Source organism: Mugil cephalus, chromosome 17 (genome assembly GCF_022458985.1).
Source record: "Mugil cephalus isolate CIBA_MC_2020 chromosome 17, CIBA_Mcephalus_1.1, whole genome shotgun sequence".
NCBI lineage: Eukaryota > Metazoa > Chordata > Actinopteri > Mugiliformes > Mugilidae > Mugil > Mugil cephalus.
In genome coordinates, this window is record NC_061786.1 from 14,439,740 (window position 1) to 14,463,778 (window position 24,039).

Here is a 24,039-nt window from a genome sequence, read left to right on the forward strand (position 1 = left end):
AACCTTCTTTCCTCAGCAAGAACACTGAAGATGCCTCGTGGGTGGGTTTTCCAACATGACAATGACCCAAAACATACTGCCAGGACAACAAAGAAGTGGCTCAAGAAGAAGCATATTAAGGTCATGGAGTGGCCTAGTCAGTCTCCAGACCTTAACCCGATCGAAAACCTGTGGAGGGAGCTGAAGCTCCGAGTTTCCAAGAGGCAGCCAAGAAACTTGAAGGATTTAGAGACTGTCTGTAAAGATGAATGGGCCAAAATCCCTCCTGCGCTGTGTGCAAACCTGGTGACCAACTACAAGAAACGTCTCATCGCTGTGCTTGCCAACAAAGGTTTCTCTACAAAGTACTGACTTGTGTTGTGCTTGGGGATCAAATACTTATTTCCCTTAATAAAATACATAACAATTTATAACTTTTAGATTGTGTGTTTTTTATGCATTTTCGACTGATATTCTGTCTATACCCATAACCAGTAAACAACCATAAAAACCAGAGTCTGATCATTTCTATGGAAGTGGGCAAACTTACAAATTCAGCAGGGGATCAAATACTTATTTCCCCCACTGTATATCTAAAAAAAAAACTAAAAAAACAAACAAAACAATTGTACTTAAGACGTTTCGCTGCTTATCTAAGTAGCTTCTTCCATTCTAAGGGACTGGTGGGAAGATTGAGGTTTTAAATAGGCAACTCTGTGGGGGACTGTTTGTCCTTGTCCTATTTCCCTCATGACTCTGAGTCTACCAGAGGGGTTCCTGCTGATCAGTGAGTGTCCTGGGTGAGTGGGGTACCTACGGTTCTTTGTTGCCTATCGGAGGAGACAGCTCGAGTTGATGTTGTCAAGTTAAAGTCCGATTTTAACTAACATACAAACAAATGTGAAGAAATTACTCTAATTACATGATTATTGGAGACAGATTCTGACAATTTTGACACGTTCATAACAATGTCATAATGTCAGAAATATAATGTTATAAATATAAATAAATAAAACGAAATGTACTTAGATAGCTCACGTGTAGAAAGTTAAGAAGGACATTCACTCAAGTATTGCTAATGTAGTTGTGCAACCTTAAATTGGCACCTACCTTTTAATGCATCTGTGAGGACAATCAGTTACACTGTGTAACATGATGCAGACTGGATACTGAGTACTTTTATTGCATAATTGCTATTTTAACCCCAATTTACAGTAATATAAGCAAAGCACATATATATTCTCAGTCCATGTGTTCTTACCAATGTGTATCCGTGTGATCAAAGATAAAAATGTGAAGATTTCAGAATCCATAGCTGCATTTGACATGCATGTTGCAACCTTGCAAGTCTTACACAAGCTGGATACTGTTTACCCTGCGGTGCCGTAACTCCCCATTGTTTGTTGTATTCCAAGGTAGGGATGGGTAGCGATACTCGGTATCATAGCACCGGTGCTGATGCAAACGGTAGCAGCCAGACCGAGATGCAACACAGACTTCGACGCATTCGGTGAATTTTTTTTTAATTACCGCTCCCGTGCCGACGCTACACGTGACATCACGTCAGTTTTCACCTGCATGGACTCCACTGTAGACGTGTCCCGCACAAATCCGGTGTATACTCAAAACGGTCAAATGTTTGACTGCACTTCACCTCAAAAGATGCAAACTGAGCAACCTGCAAAAAGTGCTCGAAGGAGATGTTGTGCAAGGGAACACCTCAAATTTGATCTGACGAGTATATTATTTTTTTTTAGTCTGCATCTGTGATAGTCTGCATGACCCCACACCATTTTTTAAATTATGATTATCATGACAAGTTGTTATTATTATATTATTTAAATTCATATTCTGTTCAACTTTCAGGCACCTTTTAAGCACCAGCACCGTTTCAAAAGTACCGGTTTGGCACCGGTATCGAATAAAACCTTAACGATGCCCATCCCCAGGGTCAGATGGTCTGCCTCATCCACCTGTACACTTTATCACTGGTGTAGACTTACTGATTCCATATTACCTATAGATCCCAACTTATTTTTATTACCTTTTCATAAAGTGGGCCCTTAACTGAGATGAAGTGTCACTGCTATAATATACAAAGTAATTTAAATGACACTGAGGTGAGCACAACTGGCTATATTTCCCTTTAAAAGTTTGTCATGATTTGTCAAAAATATAGGTGAATATTTTCACCCCGCCCCCCGCTAAAATCAAATCACAGCTATTATAATCATACTAATATTTTATAAATGAGGAAGTAAGTTGTTGAAATCTTCCACTAATCAAAGCAGACCTGAGCATATGTTCATCCACTCAAACGCACTGGAGCACGCGCGACAACAAGAATAAAACTCACCATTTTATTATGATAATGTTATTTGATATGTCAAATTACAAGTGTATGATGTAACATAAAAACAGTTACAAACATATGTATGCATATTTACATTATATATTTATGAAAAGTAACAAGCTACATCTGTATAAAGAAAATACAACTATGACATGAGTTATTGGGACTATAAATTTTACATCAGATACTTGGTATTCTCGAACCATGATAAGAAATACCTAGACGTGTAGAAACCAATAAAACCAGAAGGAGAGATGTTAAGTTATAAGATGGAAACTAGGATGGACGTGAGGCACTTTTTTGAGGTTGTCAGGATGTGAAAGCCGATGGCACTAAGAAACTTAAAGAGAAAGAAGATGCACAGGGAAAAGAAATATGCACAGAGTGAAAGAAAGAAAACAGGCAGTGTTTACAGAATAGTTAAGAGTAGTACCATTTATACTGCAAGTTTCAAAACACAAATGTCTTCCACTATTTAGAACTAATCACATAAATGTTACATCAAGCGCTGTAAGATGAAAAAAAGCTTACATATAGTATCATCAGTGCACCAAAGCATCGGAGAATTGAAACATAACCACTCAACTGCTGTGAAAAGTAACCTTTTTAAAACAATACACTGAAGAGAAAGAGGTTTATATAGATTTTTCTTTTCTTTTTTTTTTTTTTTTAAATCTACACAATGTCAAGAATGTACACTTGTATGCATTCCCAAAGATATGCACAATTTCCAAGATTGAAAGAGGATAAAAGACTAGCAGCAAAGTGGTTAAAACTGAAGTCTTATATAATGCAGGTCAAAAAAATATATATATTAAAGCGGACAGACACATGTTGCATATATAATACAGTACATGACAGGAAGTTGCACTGTGCTGGTTAATGCAGAATGAGAAGTGTTATTTCAGCATTCTCTACACTTTTTGTATAAATGCACGTCCTACATTTTGCTTCTCAGCCAGCAAGTTTTAATCAGGTTCATCAAACCTTGGTTCAGCTTGCATTAATGCAGGGCAATCCGATTACAATGGGAGAATATGACAAGCAACCAAACGTTTGGTTACACACCAACCCCGCACGCACGCACGCACACCGCCGGCAACCTGGAAACACACGCACAAGCACACACAAATCGTGGGCACACAAGAACGCACACACATATATATATATATATATAAATATATATATTTATATATGTACACTACCGGTCAAAAGTCTGGACACACCTTCGCATTCAATTCAATGACGAGGTGTGTCCAAACTTTTGACCGGCGGTGCACATATTAGTTTAACACTCGCGCACCCACACACATGCACAAGTGTCCACTTCATCACACAGAGCAATCAAACGTTTAAAAACTGACCGTCGTTGTTATATGCTGTTGGAGAGTTAGGATTTTAACAGTCGTTCATAGCTGATTTTCTCTGTCGACACAATAAAATTAGTGATTGTATCTAGCAGCTTTATACGTGTGTATGTATATATATATATATATTTATATATCAAACTTTAGAAACAAGTGGACTGCCACTACTGTACCGTGTTAGCGCTATCCTTCCTTCTACCGTACAAAACTAGAGAGAAACTCTATTAGAAGCTCAATAGTCATTTCCATCACAAACGCCCTCTACTTTTCAATGTGAAATAATACTAAAAGGTGACCTATGTACATAATGCTGTCATTTGAAGCTACAGTATATGCTGACAGCAACGATAAATACAGCTCTATCTTTAAAATTTCAGACAAAAAAATAAAACAACAAAAAAAAAAAAAAGGAAGAAAAAAAAAAGCTGGGATTATTAATCGGTATTTAAATATAGTGTTACGTATTTACAGGTGTTTGGAGTTTGGTACCAGGGGTCCGTCCTCTAGCTATATAGCGTTATTAAAGTGTCCTGTCCCGTCACTGACTCAGTCTGTGGAGAGGTCAATGTGTTTCCCGCGTTAGAAAGTTTGCATAGAAAGTAAAGGGAGCGTTGGTGGTAGTGGGGGGGCGGAACTAGGAAAATAAATGTCTCTCCTATCTTTGTGTCGAGATCGAGGTTACGCCGTTTTCTTTTTTTTTTTCTTTTTTTTTCTTTTTTTGTTTTAAGTTAGGAGTGACGGGAGGTGAGAGGAGATGCATATGTGTTCACATTTAGATGTTGCACCAAATCTGTTATTGTGTTACAGTTAACTTAAAATGAGCTTTAGTTAGGGAGAGTATCAGTTATTGCAGCCAGATATCCAAACTGACCTTCTTTTCTGTAGGGACTTTCTCATCTAAGTGTTATTTGGAACAGAGTCGGTCATTTTTCCTTTCTTTTGAGTGGGATCTGTCTTAACTGTGTTTTCTCGAACTTAAAAGTAGCAGTTTGACTTTTCTTGTCAAGGGTTAGATGAGATGATTGACACCACTCTGTCGGTTCAATATGAAGTGGTAGCAAATGGTTAGCCTGGCCTAGCCTAGCCTAGCCTAGTGGAGCGCAGCACAGCTAGCTAGCCTGGCCTACAGCAAATTAGCATGTTACAGCTTAAGCCTAATATAAAAAGGTTTTGAAAAGAGTCGTGTTGGACTATTTAATGGTCGAACAACGTGACTTCCTGGTTTCTGATCAATCTTAAGGTGACAAGACTCCAGAAAATCAGAAAATACTTTTTTTTCTCTTTTTTTTTTATGGATTGCGTTACGTTTAGAAAAAGCCAGGCTGCTCTCCCCCAGATTCAGTCTATCTCCTTCATCTAACCCGGACAGAAAGCCTACTTCACCTCTCTGTTAGCCTCGGAGCCAAAAGACGAAGACGCTTCGAGAAACAAAACCGCTACGAGTCAAAAGCCTTAACAGTCAGCGGTGACGTCACATGACATGCGCATATGAGAACATATGCACGCACACACACACTACAGAACATCTGGTGTTTTCCATATCGACGATACTCAGCATTCCTGAAGCGATGCATCCATTCACTCAGGGCCCGTTTAAGCAAAGACACATGGAAGGAGTGGATGATGTAATACTACATTTACGCGTGCGTGTGAAGGGGGAAAATAAAGAAAGCAAAAATGGGACAAACATGGACATTTGGAGAGGGGTGCTGCAACCAAAGCTTGGAGAGCAGTGCTTTAAGGATGTTAATTAGTTAAATTTATATACAGACTAATTCCAAAATCTTGAGGGTTTCTCAATCGAAGGACAGCCTTAATTTAAGTGCCTCGTCGTTTTTAACCAAGGAGCACTGTGTAACCCCTTGCCTCACCAAAACAAAACTTGCTGGTTGAGCAACAATTCAACCTTTGATTCGAAAACTAATCATAAAAGTGAGCAGGAAAATAACAATGAAGAAACAAAAACACCAATTTCACTACAGCAGTAAATAACTCGGCGAAAAACAGAAATTTCAAATGTACTGGTTTCAATTTTAAATGGTTCAAGAGGTTCTAATTTGCTATTTCATTGAAGTGAATAATAATAATAATAATAAAAAAAAAATAAAACTATTTCGGGAAACTCGACATGGTAAAGTCTTTACCATTTTACTCCCTTCTCACTGAGGATTCGATCCCTTTATTTTGGAATGCTATCAAATGGTCTGAATTACCTCAGGGAGGCAAAGTAATCATTTTAACACCTTCAAAACCTACATCAACGCTGTATGTTCAGGAATAAGTTGTTACTGTTTGATTTTTCTTCTTTTTTTTTGTTAAAAAAAAAAAAAAAAAAACATCCCATGGAAAGGAAAACAAGGAAATCAATTGGCCAAACATCCACCACAGCAACATCTCTCAAATGTTAAAATTACACTAAACATGGTGGTTAATATACCACAAGAATTTGAAAGGGGGATACATTTACTCTGGGGGGTGGGGGGAAATACCATTTCTAGTGCACTTTTCTCCGTCTAGTAATTACATTGTCAGCGAATGCTTTAAGCCATGAAGGAAAGGCCACTGTTACCCAACTGCAAATTCACAAAAAAAAAAAGCAAGAACATATCCCTTTTAGCATACTCAAACAGCAAGTACTTTTTTCTCAACGCAGAATAGTTTTGTTTTCATTTATCGTCTTTGAGTTGTCCCTCTCTGTACAAAAGACAATTTTTCCTTCATAAAGTTACACATTACTTGTACTAGAGTTCTGAGATTTGTGGCCTGGCTTCTCAATGAGTGACTGTGAATGTGAGAGAGGTGTGTGTGTATGTGTGTGTGTACACATGTGTGTGTGTGTGTAATAACATCTCCAAGTCTGTTTATCGTGATGTCTCCTCCTCCTCCTCTTTTCCACAGATTAAGCTCCTGAACTTAGCTTGACGCTCAGAGCCCCCACAAAGCACATGGTTTGTCCTCCACTGCTGCTTGTCGGCGACAAACACAAACTGAAATCTCCAAAAGCCCTCAGAGCTGGGGATCAACAACACATCACCCCGTCTGAGAGGGGAATGAAAAAAGGATGCCGGCTTTTTAATTTTCCGCTTTTATCCACTTCCTTTGTTAGCTAGCTTTGAGGGTGTCCCAGTGTCCCCGGCGTCGGGGTCACCCCGCGGCCTTGTGCTTGCCCCCGCAGCAGCGGCAGGCCTCGCCACAGTGGTGGCAGGCGCGCAGGGGCAGGTAGCAGCACATGCAGGGCGCGATGAAGGAGAGCGCCACCAGGGCCAGCCAGCGCAGACAGAACTGCTCGTCGGACGTGTCGCACGAGCAGGGGTCTGAGAAGTCCCCCTCCGAGTCAGACATGCAGTGGTACAGCATGCTCTCGGCGCACAGCATGCAGCTGACTTTGTAGATGCACTGCTTGATCGGGTCGGGGGCGTCCTGGCACTGCCCCCGCCAGTTGTCTTCGTGGTTGAACATCTCCCGACAGTAGATGCAGCGCGAGCGCTCGCCGTCCTCCCGCCGCCGACGGCCCTTCTTCAACAGGGGCGAGGGCTGAGTCTTGATGGCCGTGTCCTTGCCCAGCCCGAGCCCCAGCCCCATGCCCGTCCCGATGCCCATGCCAGAGCCGGAGTGGGAGTCCCCACCGGGGCCGTCGGGGAAGAGGTACTCGCATTTCTTACTGTCCAGTTTGTGAAAAGAGGTGGGGAAGTCCAGGTCCTCGCGGTCGGCCTCGTGTTTCCACATGACGGGATGCCGGTAGTCCTCGTAGCCCCGGATGAGCACGTCCTTGCGAGGGTTGATGCGAACGATCTCCTCCTCGTCCATGCGGAAGCTGACGCGGCGAGTCGACTAAAAGGGAGCCATCGACAGGAGAAGAGCAGTCAGGAATTTTGCATCATTTCAACACACATGTGGCAGTACAAGCGTTACGCGCGGATATGAAAAACACTGGCGGTGGAGAGGAGGCAGACCTGTGGAGGCAGGTAGCGGCGATTGATAGAGGGGAAGTCGTCGAAGGGCTGAGGGCGCACGTAGCAGCTCCTGAACGGCTCGGTGGAGACGACATTGTTGAGAGGAGAGAAGGGCTCTTTCATCGGGGTACAGATGGAGGGAGGCTCGTCGCACGCCTGGAGACATACAGAAGCACATAAGCACGGTCAGATACGTGAAGGAAACTTGAATACAAAACCTGCTTCCAGTCCAAAGATGAATCTTAATCTTAATCTTAATCTTATCTTAAAGAAATTAAGATGCGTTCCAAACAAATGCTTGGGTCTCAGGAGGTTAAAACATCAGACTATGAATTCAAACTCAAAAAGTGCAACATTACTTTTAGGACTTAGAAAGCATCTGAAAACAGATGAAGATCTCACTTAGGGTTCTGTAAATCACAATTTATCGTCACTTTATCGACAACAAAGAGAAACAATTAAAGAAAACACGAGAACTGCATCCGCAAACATTTGCCATTCCCACGTTACTAAACCGCTGTCAAAAGTACTAATGATCGATCAATTCGTTCTCCATGACCGCAACAGATTTGACTCAGGGTGTGTAGGCTGTGTGGCTGTGTGTGTGTGTGTGTGTGTGTGTGTGTGTGTTTGTTCCACTTTAACCACCAGGGGGCATCCTGCTCCCACGCTCGGCCAAATGACTGTGTTGTGTGGTGATGACTCAAGGCCCTTCTGTTAAGAACTCAGAGTTCCCATCAGCCTTGCATGTGTTCCCACAAACATTTTAACCGATGCAAAATCTACACAAAAAAGAGAAGAAAAAAAATAGAGGCCACGGAGAAAACATTCCTTCCACCTCGCGCCCAAGTAGTTGTATAATTACACTATTTACATCAATCAGGTTGTCTATAAATAACACTTTGCGAGCGCCGCAGACGGCTTTAAGCGCGGCGAAAGTGTTTCTGCGCATCTTCGCAAACGGAATGAATCCGACAGAAACTGCCGAGTCCTTCTTCGGCGCTCATGACAACAAAATCAAAAGCAATCGCCGGTTTATGATTCATACGTGCAGAGGGGGGGTGACGAGGGGTGGGGGAGGATAGTCGGTCATTACGTTAAGAGTCTTTTGTGCGGCGTTATTTCAGCGCGCCCCTCTTCACGCGGCTTCCAGCGCGTGGCGGCCGACGTTCATGCAAGTGACAGGAGAACCGGGAGGACTACTGGGAGCATTCAGGTGCTCGTTAGATGTCTAAAAGCAATCCCAGTTATTATTATTATTATTTTTTTTTTTTTTTTTTGAAGGCATCTGCGAGGTATCTTCGCGCAGCTTCGATCCAACCATATTCAAGCCTTGAACACACTGGCTAGCTGTCCCTGTTTTCCCACACACATCCCGACCTCATCAAGGCAGGGTTAGTCCTCCTCTCTTCTCCTTCTGCCACCCTCTCCTCCATCTCTCTCTCTCTCCCTCTCTATCTATCTCTGTCTCTTGTATGCGTGTGGAGGAGGCTGCTGGCTCTGGTTAGTCAGTGCCGTGTGTAAAGTAGCCCACGCCAGTGCTTTAACGCACAGCGGAAATCTGGTTTGCTCCCAGCTGCTGCTACAGTAATTACTGTCCTGTGGTTGCTAAGAGATGCTTCCTTTGACTTCTTTTTTTCCCTCTTTCTCTTCTTTTTTCCCCTCTCTTCCTCCCCTCCTCTCCTCTCACACTCACCCCCCCACTCCACCCCAGACTGCTAATACGTGGTGTGTGTGTGTGTGTGTGTGTGTGTGAGAGAGAGAGAGAGAGAGAGACTTGGCTCCTTCTGCTTTTGCCTCCAAAGATACCAAGCGGTGTAACACACATCCACAGCATCTGCAGGGGAATGTGAGGAATAGTAGACAGTGGAGGTAGAGAGGGAAGAGAAAGAACAGAACAGGAAAAAATGAGATTGTGTCCATGTGTGTGTGTCTGTGTGTGTGTGTGTCCGTGTGTGTGTGTGTGTGTGTGTGTGTGTGTGTGTGTGTGTGTGTGTGTGTGTGTGTGTGTGTGTGTGTGTGAAAGAGAGAGAGAGACAGAAAAAAAAAGAAGAAGGAAGAAACAGAGAGAGGCCAAAAAGTCTGCCGAGGGAATGTCATAAACCAGCTCCAGCTGGAGAAATGCAGCACTGAACTTAAAAAGCCAGATGACAGCTGTGTGTGTATGTGAGAGAAAGAGAGAAAGGAGCGAGGGGTGGAGGGGTGGAGAGGTGAGGAGGTGGGGATGGGAGGGGAGGTGAGGGGGGGGGCGAAATGGGAAACAGACTTGGGCTTCCTTTTAAAGAGCTTGCCTAAGCCCCACCATTCAAAGGCATGCGTGGGGGCCAATCTGGAGCTGATCTGACCCCAGAGATGTGGCTGGGTGAACAGAGGGGAGATGGAAGGGGTGGGTGGGTTGGGGGGGGGGGGAGTTAGGGGCAACCTGGCTCCGCACCAACATCAGGGATCCATGCACTTCCGCCCTCAAAGGCGCGGGGGCTCGGGACAGGGGGAGGCTGGGGTCGGCCCACATACTTCAAATAAATAAATAAATAAATAAATAAGAATAAAAATCTTCCTGGACACCCTGGAGAAGAAACTATTACGTCCACGTTTTGGACACCATGAAATCGTTTATGCCTGCGTATGTATGTGTGTGTCTCTAGAAATCAAATCATGAGTGGTGCTTATCTCCGGGTCCTGTCAGCTTAAAACAAAGAAGTACAGCCAAGTACTAAGATACTCCTCACATATCTCTTAAAGGAACAGTTTGATATTTTGGAAACTTGCTTGTGTGATGACTCACGTCTGTGTGCCATATTCTAAGACCCCGCTAGCAGCCCTTTTAGCTCGCATTAGCTCAAAAAGACTGAAGAAGATCGAAAGCTGTCAAGTTTCTGGTCCGAATCCCAGTGAAATAGCTAAATTATTATTATTTATTGTGTTTTATCCAATATGCTTTGTAGAGAACCAGCGAGCCTTTCTGCTCAATGAGCGGGGCTGTAAAAGTAAACTGGCCAACAAAACCCTCAGTCTGTGTACCAAACTGATAAGAGAAAACTTCCTGCCAGAGCTAAATTAGATGCGGATGTTTTCTTGTGGTATTTGGTGGGGGGGAAAAAAAAAACATGCTTTACTTTGTACTAGCGGAAGGACTGTGGCAGTGGGTCATCACAGCTGAGTAGGGTGTTGTGCAACCACATTTCTTTATGGGTAAAATAAGTTGCACAGAGTGTGTGTGTGTGTGTGTGTTTGCGAGTGAGAGGAAGAATGCGGTGAGCTCGTGAAGGGCATACATGTGGGTGCTCAACCTAAGTGGGCAGGATGTGGGTGGAGAAGACAGTCTTCAACGCGTGTGCATTGACACATACGCACACAAACTAACACGCAGTCAAATGCTTGGAAGTCTAAATTCAAATGTAATGCAAGGCTAGTGTGAATTCCAGTAATTGTGACCTACAGATTCTTATCGGGGGACTAAAAAAAAAAAAGCCTTGACAATGACCTCCCACACTGATGAGGTCACCGTCACCTTAGACGGACCTGCTGCTTCCAGAAAACCCCCGTCTGCATTAAAAACCAGAGGCCGGGTCGCAGATAGTTCATGCGGTCTTTAATATACACCTTCCATCTGCATAGACGGTGATATGAGCAACGCTGGGTCGTAAAGCAGCGCAGCTAATTTCACACCGTGTTGTGTGGTGGTATTTGTTGGTTCCCTGGCTGCAGCTCTCGCCTCTGGTTCACTTCTCTTTCTCTGTAGACCAGGTCTCTGACCGCAACATTCGGATGCCAAATCACCATGGTGACACCCTCGGTGGCTCACTCACTGAACCTTGTGAGCACCCCCCCTTCTACCCCTCTCTGGCTGCACCACCACCACCACCACCACCATCACCCCCCCCCCCCCCCGCTGCTGCCTAGCAACAGTGGTGCCACTGGATTTCCTGTATGTTCGGGCTGATTCCTTAAAGAGGAACTTCGCCACAGGAAAAGGAACGTCGCTCTGCCTCCTTCCCTGCTCGTCTAGTCCACGTCGCACTCTGGACACAGTGCGTTCTGACCGGGCAGGTCAGAGGTAGTCTCAGGGAAACGCTATGAACTTGGCTAAAAACTAATATCATAGGAGACTCAGTAAGGACAGCTTGTTGGACTGGTGGGGCATTTACAATAACCAAGAGTTTTTGTTTCCCCACTGTTGAATACATTCTGTAGTATGGTTTGAAGCTACGGGGCTCAAAAGGCCACGTGATCACGCAATGCATTGTGTTGCGGTCAAAGATCGTTTGTTTGCATTGGTACTCCATTCACAAATCTGCCACTTTAAGGAGCGCCGTTAAATTTAACAGAGCAACAGAATGAACTGCTCAGACCGTTAGTCGTGTCAGAAAGGGCAGAATGTCTCGGTACGTTCGGTTATGATAACAGCAACGGGTTTTCCGGTGTCATTTAACCGACCCGTCCCCTGGAGTCACCGCCCATGCTGGAGAAGAGAGTGCTTTTTGTGTCGGGTGGAGTCTAAAATGGTTAAAAAGTGAAACATCGTTGAGCTGAAGAAGAGCACAGCGTAATCTAGCTAAGCTCGAAATTCGACTTTCTGAATACAGTCCTCGTCCCAGTTTACATGCAACGGAGAAAATTGAATAACTGATGGGAACATGTCCTCCTCCTCTTTTCAGCGGGTTAAAATGACCTGGTTGACCCATCGCATCATACGATAAACAGCTGGAGTAATTCATGCGGCAGACAGGCTTTTCAAACAACAACCAGATGGATAATAGTAAAGCTTTTTAATCTCGTACATAATGTGCGCATTACTTATGGTAACAAATAAGGTGGCACTAACCCTCTGGTGGTTCTTTTAACCGGATTAAGGCAATAATTCGTTTTCTTCACGTGCATGTAAACGTACTGATTCATGTTAACAGGCTAAAAGGACAACAACAAAGTGCAGCATTGCGCAACATGAAGACTTTCCAATTGCCCCCTAAGACCACAATGCATTGCGGTCACCCTTTCGAGCCCTAAACTTTTACACACAAAAAAAATGTTGTGATTCCATATGTCTGGTGTTAAGTAGTGTTATCTGTGTTTACTTATGTTTCACAAAGCATTTATTACAGGACTGTTGAACTGGATTGTTTTACAGTGTGCAGACATTTCTACATTTCTTGCCACACCTTCCTCTAATGTGTCTCTGGAGCAGGTGACTGACTCCACTGTAACGGAACTGATATCTAAAACAAATGAACATGGGCGTGTTGGCTTGAACTATATATCTAGTGCCCCTCTCTGCTTAAGACAATACAGCATTGACACGCATTAAGCGCTGTTTATAGAAGAAATGCTGCACAAATTTTAACATTTTATTATTTTTTTTTCAGGTCACATATTTATTCTGCATTATGAGACAAGAACCCCCAAATATATGATCGGAGTAATCCACAGTGACCAGAAGGAAAAGGGAATCCTCAAAGCCCAAATCATGAAGACAGTGGGGTACAATATGGCCTAAACTTAAACCAACCTTACCTTCAAATGAAGGGGCAATATTATTTCAACATCAATCCTAATAAGACTGACATGTTAGACTCAGAGAGATAGCTAAGCTTGCTGTATCACATTTGCTTAGTTAAAATTCTGTGTATCTCCTTACGCCTTAAACAGACGTTCAGGCTTGAGCTATGAAGTTTCTGTCATTTATACGTGAAGGAGGATAACAAAACTAAAACAGCCTTTTTTAAACCTTTTCTTTATTTTCTCCCTCATACTACATCCAGAAAGCGACTTACCGGTAGGCCATCCTCAGGAGTGTCCCCGTCCCCAAACGCCCGACAACCTGTAAGAGAGGAAGAACATAAAGAATTAGAGTGCTTATATAATTATCCGCAAGCAAACTAACATTGTAGCAGCTAAATTTGTTTGGCAAAAATCATGTAAAGCTTCTACCACTAGGGGGCAAAAAACCAAGCCCCCAGTGAAATCCTCTATCAGGGTCAATATTCATTCACTTCCTTAATGATAATAATGTTTAATCAAACCGTAGCTACATTTCTCACTACGTGTGTCTTTTACATTTTTAACATCTCCCCTGCTACGCATGTTTTGAAAGGGCAGATTTACAAAGCTGATCCTTGTCAGGCCAGAGCAGGTCAAGACTTCTGCTTTCCTCTGCCTGTCGCCTAATGGGGAAATGAAAGCTGCTTTGTGTTTGTGGGGCACACAGAAGTTAATGAAATATGCATGCCTAGAATAATGGAACCCCGACCTCGGCTAAAACGCCATGTGCCGTTTCCGCATCCAAAAGAGCTCGCTTGCTGTTTCTGGAGTCGGAGCTTTCGTTTCAGGTATCAAGCTGACCGCGTTACAGCGTTTTATTACTACGCAGGAGAAACCGGCTCTGGGGATGGTGTAATCGAAGAATGACACTAATATTACTAATGTGCTTGCGATCTTTAATGAAAAAAATGGCCTACGTAAGTAGATTATTTTTATTCCAAGTAAAAATGCGTCGGGTTGAGGTTTGCATTTTTATTTTTAACGGAGTAAAACCAGTTACATATTGTCTTATTATTTATATAAAAATCATAAAATTTCAGACAGTATTTAAAAAAGCGAGTTGAGGACAGCTACAGTAAATCCAAAAAATGTACTGGTATGTGCTGCAAGTTCAACCACGATGCGACTGTTAATTTGAGAATAAATATAACATGTTTAGAGCTAGCAACAAACGACAAACATTCGGTAACAAATGTTGCAGACAATGAGGGTAAGGCTCTTCACACGAGGATGAGGAGGAAACAGTTTGGTACCTGAGGCATCAAGAGGGTCTTTTAAAACTTTGGTTTAGCTTAATTAGGGCCTCCTTTGAAGCGCACGTGCCTCCACATACAGCGCGCTGTAATGCCACGTCTGTTACAGAAAGCGCAGAAGCATTCACGAGACACAGTGTGTCCATCAGCCCGTCTGTCTGTCTGTCCGTCCGTGTCTGAATCACACGGAGAAAGGTGTTTGTGTGTGTGTGTGTGCGTATGCATTTCTCCACTACCGAGAGAAAGAGGCCTCCTGCAGCACGACTCTGGCAGCGCTGGGCCACGAAGCTGCCTGAGCCATGTGCCCAGCGTTGCCATGGCAACAGAGGACTGCAAGACTGATGCGCACACACACACACACACACACACACACACACACAGGCACACACACACATACACACATACACACACACACACAGGCAAAACATATTCTCTCTTGCTGCCTCTTCTCTCCCCACACACATTCACGCAGCAGTCCAGCAGCAGCAGAGCGATGCAACAGGAATACAGAAGAACTTGCCTGGCTGTGCTGAGGAGAGGCATTACACAACACTGGCAGAATACAGAAGATGCCAGGAGAGAAGGGAAAACAGATGGAGGAGAGGACAGCAGGGGAGAGGGAGAGTCGAAACTCACCGTCACCTGGTGCAGCTGAATGACATTCACAGGGAGGAGGTGAAGCGTTCACTAGCAGACTGAAACCGTACGGTCTCTCTGTGAGGTGAAGGTAATGTGCTTAATCACACGGACGCTGCCCTGCTACTAAAGAGCCGCCTTTCCAAAGTCTCCCTCTCTGCGGGCCGCAAGCGCAACACCTGACTAGCACCATTAACAACTGCACTGCAAAATATCTAAAGAAACTCTATGAAACTTGGTAATCTCAGAACATTTAGGGAAAAAAATGACCGTGACATCTTCTGAGCTCATAGTGCGCTCCATTTACCTCGGAGGGCGGAAGTTATCATTGTTTGCTGTTAGAGAAGTCGGAAAAAAAAGATGGCTACGTCCAAGAAAGGTCCCGCCTTGTCTGAACATTTTTTGAGTGCAAAATGAAATTAAAGTTTTAAAGAAATTCTTGAAATTAACTAATATTATTGATATAATGTTAAGCTAAATTTAGGCTATTTAACTTGGATAAATTGTAAATCAAACAGAAAACTTGCACCAACTCTTGAGTTTTTTCCTGGAATTATTTACAGTGATGAAATCTACAAGACGACGCGAGGCAGAAATTAATAAAAATATTGAAAAGTTTTAATTGTTTAACTTAAATGTAGAAAAAATACACTATTAATCACAGTTTTCCCCGATTGTGTTTCACACTGTTTTGGTTTTACCAGGCTATTGTTTTTAGCTGTTGTAGGCGCGACGTGGGCTTGTAGTTCCCATATAACGAAATGAAAAACTTAAATTATACTGTGACAGCGTTTCAATGTATGTATGTGGAAAAATACTGTTTGTACGACTGATTTAATGCAACAAAAACTAAAACTAATCATAAAGTGCTAATAAACAGAACTCGGAACTCGGAAATTCCGACTTCTGAGTACAAATGGAGCGAACCATCAATGTGACATCTTCAAACTGCAAACCAGGGTCAACACCTTGCAGTTTTACGCCTCGGTCAACTAATCAAGTTTAAGAAAACCAATAAAAATATTGATACTTTGGAAATAAAAGTGGACATCTGTGCCACAGTAGAAGAAAAACTACATTTCTTAGGGTCACTTTATCTTTGAGGAATTCCGTCAAGACGTTCCCCGAGATATCGCATTAACAATAAAGGACAGACTGACAACTTGAACACTTAGTGCATCCGGCCATGACTGACTACCTCCAAATGGTTCCTGACCGGCTTTCTAGTGATTCGTTTGAACTGACGAAAACTACCGAAGCCAACTAGGGAGACCGAGCAATCAACACACAAGAACGACCTTATTCAACTATGGCACTGTTGCGACATTAGTGCTATGTTCACAACAATCCAGTATTCTCTTGCTTCATGTGAAATTCAGAGAAAACCAAAAGCCAGGCCCACAGTCGACTGCGATTATCGTTCACCTTTACACCGTGTGCCCAGGAAGTTCAAATCTCAGATAAGCGTTCGTGGGCAAGAAGCAACTGATGCCCAGCAGTGATAAGCCTTTATGATATGTTCTGCTGCGCTTCGTCTATGCTCCCCAGGGTTCCCAGGTCTAGAGAGTAAAGGAGATTATAGCTCCTCAGCCAGCCAGCGTCTTGTGTAACATGGGGCTGGGCGACAGATTGCTGAGTTGGCAACTCTCCTACTAATTGGATGACTTTGGAACCTCTGGCGCTGTACGGGAAAATATTGCTTATCGGAACCCAAAGCTGCCAACTCAACAAAGAGGCTTAACTCCCAACAAAAGTTAATATCTAGCTAAGACTTATTATTTATTTATTTATTTATTTTTTCATAAAAGCCAGACTGTACAAAGCCAGACCAATCCCTGCCTCTTTTTAGACTAGTCTAGCCATCCCTCAAACTAACTTGCCAAGGCTGAAAAGCACAAAAGCCCAGTCTGGTCAAGTTTCCTCTGACTAAAGCTTAGCTATTATCTCAGGTTGCCATCCATTCTGTGAGCTCCTTGCCCCCGTCTTTGCTACCACCCCTCCCCTGTCCTATATCGCAGACTGTCTGGGCACAGTGTTGCGCTGCCAGTTTTTACAGGAAGTGGCAAGCTTATCTGGGCAGCTGGGGCTGATAAGATAACACAGGAGGGGGTCATGCCTGGGTGAGTGAGCAGGTAGCAGGAGGAGGGGTGGGAGTCATCAACGCTAATCAGCGCCGTGCATCTCTCCTGGAACAGATGCTAGGTCAGCCATTACAACCCAAAGATAAACAAGCAGACTGTAGGTGCCCACCAACAAAACCCATGCCACCCCCATACGCAGATGCCCATATTATTTTACACGTGCTGAGCAGCTGCCAATACGCACAGTTTGATGCAAACTTTCGGAGGGAATGCCAAACAAATCTGATGTTTTGTTGATAAGGTGAGAGGGTGTAAGGCGGTGTGGGTAGTCGAGAAAAAAAAAAAAATCTGTGGGCTGCTCAGATTTTTTGTTGATACGGAAACAATAGCCAATGCTGGTTGATTGATTTTTAAGTTAAGGGACGTTCTGCTGAGTTGGCACTGACTGTTATCTGGTCTAACCTGCTCTAAACTAGCAAAAAAAAAAAAAAAAACGTAAACGCAAACACCATGGCGATACACGAACACCCACCTTGGCTGATGTCCTCAATGGCCCGGCGTATACCCCGATCAAAGGCGCGAGCGTCAGCAGGGCTCTGGAAGGTCAGTCCAAACTTCTTGTCGTTGATCCTCCAGTGGTGGAAGATGGGGGTAACTTTGTTGTATATCAGGTCTTTCTGAAGAACACACTCCAGTACCACCTGACAACACACACAGATTGAGAGAAGAGTGAAACTCAGTGATGTTGTAGGGCTGGGCAGTGTACCGGTTCACACAATTTTTTTCGTTATGATATGAATTTTTAATATACCAGCGTGTTTGATTACACAGAGTTTGGAACTCTGCGCTGCAAGACACTGTTTCAGACCGGACCGTTTTCAACGCAGCGCTTCTAAACACGCATGGTGTGACTGAGGCCGACGTGGTGAAGATGGAAAGGTCAGAAAAATTAAGTGGCAGAACAAGAAGACTTGTGCTGTTTGGAGTTAGGGTGATAAGATGTCCCTGATTTCTGGGGACGGTCCCCATTTTGGATGACCTGTCCCCAAAAATGGCCCCAATTTTAGCTTTTTATGAATGAGAAAAGAAAAATGTTGCGCGCAGACTACAGTTATTACGGTAGCTGGTAGCTGTTTTACTTCTAATGTGGGATTATTCTACGATATTTACTCATCATCACAGTAAAACAGTCCATCCTTAGTCAATCTACTGCATTAATTCCTCTGTCAAAACAGCCCTATGATGTTGGTATACAGACTTTAAACTGTGTGGGTTAATGGTTTGAGGACGAGGACAGACTTCTAAATCCCTAAGCAGTTTTAATGTGTCATAATCAATCGCTCCAACACAACACGAGCAGGGCAGAAAGTGGGCGAGTGTTCCTAAAATAGAAAGAAGAAAAAAAAAAAACACCCTGAACCCAATAATTTCACATAATTTTGGGGGGGGGGGGATAATTTGTAAAACACATTCTAAATGGTGGGGTTTTCATTACAGGCGATGTTAACGTTGAGGAGCAGCGGTGGCAGCAGGGTGGGGATGTGTGGAGGTGTTCCCAAGTGTATGGCAACGAGAGAGAGAGAGAAAAGGGGCTGTGTTTCCAAAGCCTATTATTAATCAGGGGCTACTGGGCCGCCTCCCGGCCTTCCTCTAGGCAGATTAAATGAAATGAGAGACGGCCATTACAGTCTTTGAGGTTTTCACTGACGTGCACGAGAGGTGGCTTAATGGGGTGTGAATGTGCGACTGCGTGCATGGTGATCTGCGTGAGAGAAAGCTCACAGCGCGCGGGCAGACGCCGGTAGTAAGGAAAACCTCAACGCCCCGAGTGCGACACCGTGCATCTTTCGCGGTGCAAACGCCTCGTTGGAGACTAGCGGTCGCAAACCAGTACTCGATGGCTGAAAGCAGATGGCACCGCCGCCCCCACCCCACCCCAGGATCCGCACAACAGTCAACATGCACACTTTAAGAGGCTGATACGTGGCAGCTGTACGAGAGGTTGACGATACGCGATATGTGTGACAGAGAGGGGAAGTGCGCACATTTATATTACATTCCGTCCGCGCGAGGTGCTTCGCACGCTCGGTGCAAGTGTGCCGCCGCATTTTTCACAGCGTCTGTCCTCACGTCACTGCTGAATACATGCCGCTAACACCAACAAAAAAAAAAAAGAGAGAAAAAAAAAGGAGAGGAGAGGAGGGGCAAGGGTTAAGCCCGTGTGTTTGCCCGGAGCCAGTGAATGAGGGGATGGGAAGTAGAGAGGGATGGATGTGATGAGAGGCGGGGTGGCAAAGGATGAGGGGTGGGGAGGTGGTGGGGGTGGGGGGTGGGGGTGGGGTGGGGGGTCCAGTGCGCCTCTGGGGGTGATTGTGGAGGCGAGACTGAATGGAGCCGGAGCAGGTAAGGTGAGCACACCGCAGCAGGGCCGGCGGAGGAGGAAGTATCACAGTTGCATGGAGGGATGATACTTAACACCGCATTCCACACAATGTGCTCAAAAAAAAAAAAAAAAGAAAGAGAGAGAGGGAGAGAAAGGGAGGAGGAGCCATCCTTAGAGATAGAGACAGAGGCAGGAGATGTTAAAGGAGGAGAGAGACAGAAGGAGGTGGGATGCAGTGAATATAGATGGAGACTATGTTTACACACACACACAAGAAGCAGTCTATAAATACTGTCTCTGCTATCAGACAACCAAATACATTTTAAGGCTTTCTCATAAAAACGCATGAAATAAAATTATATGTTAACTGTGAGTTGAAGGCAGGGAGAGGGTTTCTGTTAATATTCAAGATTTTGAGTCAACAGTGACAGATTTTTTTTTCCCCCAACAAGGGAAAAGTAAGGCTCATGAGCTGTATTTTTCTAGCGAAGACAAGCGAGACTGACCGGCAGACGCCAACAGAAACAAACTGTATCAAACAGGCCCTTGTCCCTTGAGTAACACCACATCCACAGCTGTATCAATCAAAGGGAGTCGCGGAGTATGACCCGACAGGAAGCGAGATGGAGTGGCAGAGGGCTTAGCCAGAGATTTGTCATAATCCGAGAGGCAGCGTGGTAAGTAATCACCAACCAATTAGATCGGTAGTTTTAAGAGAGTCAGAGAATCAGAATGAGAGAGGAAAAGGAGAGGAGGGAGGGGAGTGGGGGTGGTGGGTGGGTGGGTGGGGGGGCAAGGAGGAGAGTGATTGGTAGCTATATGGAGAGCCAGCTGAGTCATCACCAGTACACTCTGTGCCGCATCACTGCGCTTATAGACAGATCCCCTCCACCTCTCTTCTTCCGTCTCCCATCCATCTGGCTCCACCTCCATTTCCTGCTCTTTGACTACACACACACACACACACACACACACACACACACACACACACACACACACACACACACACACACACACACACACACACACACACACACACACACACACACACACACTGCTCTTTCCCTAATTTCACCTAAATTCCTACCAGCCAAACTTGTCACAGTTGTTCTTTTTTACCCCGTCTATTTCTGGCCGGATTAAAAACCGTAAAGGGTACGCAACCAAAACACGCTACGCCATTTTTACTTGCCTGTGTCTTAGACATAACAACCGAAATCAAACGGGCCAAGGAGCACTTCCCTAGACCTCTTTTCAGTTTTCATTTATACAACATAATTACAGTCTTACAGTCACCTCCAAAATCCAAACACAGACGTTACTGTTTTAAAAACTACTGCGGTAACAAGTATTGACACTGCCCTGCGTTTTCCCCGACTATTCCTAACATGTTCTTATGTGGTTTTGTTTGTTGCTGTTGTTTTCTTGGACTCATCACTCTGTGCCTGTTCCTCTGATGCCCTCAGACTGTCGGTAGCGCTGCGGTTGACGCCAACACCCTGGCCCTGGGTGGCATCCCGACAGACCCACATATGGCTGGGTGTTTGTTGTGGTGGCTGGGGACTCTGGTGGCGATAGGGGTGTTTTACAACATCCCAGAACAGTTGCCAAGTGTTCCTGAACCGTGTCTATACCCTGTCTGAACAACAGTGTTCCCGTCACACCCTTCCCCACACCACACACATGCTTGGGTAGCAACGCAACAAAACACAAACACACTAATGAACACACATAAAATGTGCTCAGTCAAAGAAGATAAAATAAAATTAAAAAAAAGAAAAAGGTGATTTAGACGCTGTAAAAAGCCTCTAATGTCGGATCGCCAGGAACCACCGGATTCCGTGCATCATGGTGGCCTCCTCTGTCTCCTGGCATGTGACAGACAGTTATTCACAAATAGATTTACTCCCTCATTACCACAGACCCAGGATAATCCCGGCGCTTCTGCTGGATCTGTTTTACATCTACAGCACAGAATGAGTGTGTGACAAGAAGGTCATGAGCTTTGCAGCAACTAAAGAGAAGGCCGCGCAGATTAGAGCCACGGCGCATGACTTGATCTTTTGGAGCCTCGTTGTTTCTTTGGCGGTGCAGACACAGGGGAAACGTGCAGTTTGCAAACCACACAATAAACTAAAAATGTTCTCATAGTGGTCAGATTTATAAAGATGTGATGCGCAATTATTATCCTCATCCTTATGATTACACTTCTGAATAAAACACTGAATTGTGTTATGTTGCAATATAGTGAGGGTTCTTGTGTGTGTGTGTGTGTGTGTGGGGGGGGGGGGGGTTTAATATAGAGCACATACAGTAGGGGGGGTCCCTACTTAATTTCTCCATCAGTTATGGGGTCCTTGGTCAGAAAAACGTTGAAGACCCCCTGATCTAAAATATCTACCAGACCTGAAAGTAAAATCTTAACTGGCAGCTATTACATTCAATTACTCTTATCTTATTTCTTTTATGTTTCAAGACAAATTGTAAGGATTAGTTAAATCCAGGTTCTCAATTGTGACATTTGTAGGCTCTGGTTGACCAAAGGATCAGACATCTGAAATTGTATGTATGTATTCTTCTACCGATTGCATCTCTAGATTGATCACGTGGCCACAGTATCCTCTACCAGGAGGAATAATTTGCATAAACATGCTAAAACTAAACATTAACAGGAAGCACTTGAAACATATTAAACAGCAGACTTGGTCATCTACCGTACACCTGCTCAAATGTCTGGTTAATTTGGACAGACTCAAAGTAAAGGTTCAATAACAGTTGAATACTTGAGAGTACTGGCAGTGACTCGGTCCTCATGCCACTGAAAACTATGGATTAATCCTGGAAAGCTAATAAGAATGTAGTTTTTGTCTTATGTAATAATTAACTCAGAAAAACAATCAATATAAACACAATATTAATAATACATCAGATTAACCCTTCTCCATGTCCAAAAGTCTTTTATCACACCATACAATACAATCCTTTCACTCCATATTTTCATATTTTCCTTCTTATTCTGAATTTAACATAAGGAACACAATATAAACATGTGCACTTCCCCTTCACGTCCCCCTTCATGAAGCAGGAAGCGCTCATTCAAAAAGTAGGCAAAAACTGTGGTAGTCACGGAAAACAGGGGTGAGTGTGAATTTCCAGCCCATATTCCATCTTTTAAGTCGGTCGCATGGTCTTTGCGTATTTCCATTCTCTGCTCTTGACTAATCTGCCCTTCTCCCCAGTGATGTCACCATGCGTCACGCCGCTTGCTCCTATTTTCAGATACCTGCGCTCAAACAACCACTTCCTGTGTGAGTATGTGTGTGTGTGAGTGAGTGAGACAGTCCGGGAGGAGTCTGGGAATGCGGGCGTCACGGCCGTCTCATTCCAGAGAGCGCGTCATTCCTGGCTTGCATAAATTGAGAGCGCATTACAAGGAATTTCTAAACAGAGGAGCGAAATAACAAGCTCGTCACACATGAATGCAGGTAGCTCGGGAGACTGTTCGTGAGAGGCTCTCTTACCAATTTGTCTTTGAGCCTTTCGCCCTTGATGTGGAACTCCACGGCTGTGGGACTGGGACTGGGGCTGGGGCTCGGACTAGGACTGGGGCTACAGGGGCTGAGGTTGCTGCTGCTTCCTCCGCTGCCTCCGCTGTGGGTGCTGCTGCTGTCCTCCGCCCGGCTGACCTTGTAGACGGTGACACAGCTAAGGCCTCCGCCGCCAAGGGGAAGCCACCCACCACTGGAGTCATCCCGAGTCATGACCACTGCTCTCACACGCGCATAACTGTCACTGTAGAGGACGAAGGGAGGATGACAGAAACAATTCTAGTTAGTGAACATGATCCACGTTTACCGGTACATTTCAGGATCACCTGGAAAGGAATCATTAGATCAGCATGTAACAGTTAAAACCACAGCTGTAACACATCAGTAAGTGTATATGAGGACGTCGCAATGGTAGCAAACACTATTGCTAGTAACGAGTCGGTCTAAAATCTGTGCCAAACTTTTAAAATAAAATGCGAGGTGCAGTCAGAAATGCGACTTTTGGTAATTGTACATGACAGAAGAGACTATTAACTGTCTGAAGTCGTCAGTGTATGTTTAAGCCCAGCCAGAGGGTGACTGACCATGTGGCCAAGTTCAGTCTCTGGCCACTGCTGATTTCTAACCTTTCCCCCAAAGCAGGTGGTTCTAAACAAGACAGCACATGACGGGGGCTCCAGCTCACACTGCCCTCTTTCCTTTGAATCGTAGGGCAGACACGGTGAGACGGACATTTATAAAACATAACTCGGTGGCTGTAAGTGCAGGGGAACCAACTTATGAAAACTATGTTTTTATGAAACAAGGGCAGACTGTTCAGTGTACGATTAAGGTCTTTGAAGTTTCAGAGTTTCAGAGATTCACGTCTTCCCAGACATACAACAACACACATGTGTCATCATTCAAGTATAAAAGAAAGCCACAAACTGAAAACAGGCTAAACTACCA

The 24,039-nt window shown here is 44.2% G+C and overlaps 1 protein-coding gene across 1 annotated transcript in view; it reads right to left on the reverse strand.

Moving 5' to 3' along the window:
- Positions 1-2,325: 2,325 nt before the first annotated feature.
- Positions 2,326-24,039, reverse strand: part of spred1 (sprouty related EVH1 domain containing 1) — a 33,272-nt gene continuing 11,558 nt past the window's right edge. Inside the window, exons 2-6 of the mRNA XM_047610584.1 lie at positions 23,065-23,335; positions 17,693-17,861; positions 13,424-13,470; positions 7,653-7,808; positions 2,326-7,530 (exon numbers count right to left, since the gene is read on the reverse strand). Coding sequence (XP_047466540.1) covers positions 6,844-7,530; positions 7,653-7,808; positions 13,424-13,470; positions 17,693-17,861; positions 23,065-23,335 — 1,330 coding nt within the window. The 3' untranslated portion in view covers positions 2,326-6,843. The remainder of the gene's footprint in view (positions 7,531-7,652; positions 7,809-13,423; positions 13,471-17,692; positions 17,862-23,064; positions 23,336-24,039) is intronic.